General features: G+C 47.1%; 1 protein-coding gene across 1 annotated transcript; it reads left to right on the top strand.

Annotated features, from left to right (window-relative positions):
- Positions 1–1,422: 1,422 nt before the first annotated feature.
- On the top strand, positions 1,423–1,750 carry LOC128276852 (serine/threonine-protein kinase NLK-like; the record flags this gene model as incomplete). The annotated part of the gene is made up of 1 exon (XM_053015309.1): positions 1,423–1,750. A coding segment is annotated over one exon (328 nt), but the record flags the coding sequence as incomplete, so codon positions are not given.
- Between the last annotated feature and the right edge of the window lie 73 nt (positions 1,751–1,823).

A 1,823-nucleotide genomic window follows, 5' to 3' on the forward strand; every position in this document is an offset into this window, starting at 1 on the left:
CAAGTGATCCGTCTTTGATGGAAGTGTTTCTCAAAAAGTGAAACAATTAACACGTGGCGCATTGATGGTGATTCGTTAGCAGAACTCACATGATTTGCTGTTTATTTATTTATTTTTTATTTTAAGAACGGGCAGAGCCGTATTAATCAGCAACTTGAGCATTGCTGCAGGATGATCTACGGACGAGGCACCCTACTGTTTCTGCTAAGTAGCTGTAGCTACTATTTTCCGTTAATATAGAGTGATTCATCGAATGTTTCTGGGGGACCAGCCGAAGCGTAAACACTCGATTTGACATTAATCTGAAATGTCAAATCGTTTGCGCTTATGTCAAAACGTTTATACCTCAGCGGACACGTAAAACCAAGCGTAAAACCGAACGTAAACACGGTTTGCAAACGCTTTGTTTACAAACAGAAGATAATGTAAGTTCTTATTTGCTGGTACAGCAACAAAATCTAAAAAAACCGAAAAAAATATTCAGAAATCAACTTACCTCTTCGATTTCTATTTTCTCGGACCAAAAACACCAATGTTAACATGTTTGACATTTCGGTGAACACGTTTTTATATTTTAAGCCTACCACACGAAGCATAAACGAATTGACAATATAAATTAATTTTACGCTCGGTTTTACCCCCCAGTTTCGATGTTATGATTACCGATTAGTTGACTTTTAAAACTTCAAAATTTGAAAACATCAAACGTCAGTCTACAGAAAAACTCTGGATCGTTATAAAAATCGGATTAAGCACAACAAGAACTTTAATAGAGATACTTTCGATTGCGACGGTGCCGGATCAACGGCCGAATCGGATCCAAAGTAAGGAGAAATTATGAAACATAAACTGGCAAACCACTTGACCCAACTACTAAACACAATCGCAATCGGAACTCGGCGGCGCTCCACATCTCCGGGGTTCGTTCCCGGTTCGCGGCATCCTTCGGTTCAGGTCACCGCCACTGCCGCGTGAAAATGCGCGAAAAACCCGTAGTCACGCCTCCCGTGGAAAGCCCGAAAATATAGAAAGTCGAAAGTCGCGCGTCGCTCTCTCGCGCCCGCGAGGTCAGGCGATGCTCGGGTTTTCCCGAGCTCATTTCGCGTGCTCCAATCTGTTTTTTTTCTGGCATCTGCCTTTTTTGCGGTGCCGGAACCGGAACGGCACTTATTTAGGAGACGCTTATGTACCGCGGGCGGAGAAGTTGCCGTGACGGCCGCGGCAAAGACACGGCAAATAAAATATAAAATGGCGAATTGAAAAAGCGACGTTACCTCGCCAGAGGCCCGAGAGTGTTATACATGTTGGTGTTTGGTACATTTCGGCCGCGGTTGTAATGAGCCTTTTTGGGATTTTCTCTCGGGCATCTCGTTCATGATAAATAGTTTCAACCTCTTCAAATCTTCACCTTCGAATCCGCAGAATAGACGAAGGAGCGAAAACTGTAGCCGATCGAACAGTCCGTTCCTTAACCCGGCCACCGACGGGCTGGACGGGCCAACGTGCGGTCGGAGTAGCGGTAGCAGCGGTAGCAGCAGTAACCACCAGCATCATCTGCACCATCACCTCCACAACAACAACAACAACAACAACCACATCAAGCCATCGAACCTGCTGCTGCGGAGCGCCCAGGACAAGATGTCGCCCCTGTCGATGGCCTCCGGGCCGGGATCGTCGAGTGCGACGACTTCGGCGGCGGCGGCCGCGGCCGCCGTGGCAGCAGCGGCTCAGGTGCACCTGAACGGAACTAGTGAGTACATATCGAACTCTTGCCAGCAAAACTTTTACTTCCCTCCGGACGCCACCGATCGGCAAGTCTGACT

This window comes from Anopheles cruzii, unplaced genomic scaffold (assembly GCF_943734635.1).
Source record: "Anopheles cruzii unplaced genomic scaffold, idAnoCruzAS_RS32_06 scaffold02701_ctg1, whole genome shotgun sequence".
NCBI classification, from domain to species: Eukaryota; Metazoa; Arthropoda; class Insecta; order Diptera; family Culicidae; genus Anopheles; species Anopheles cruzii.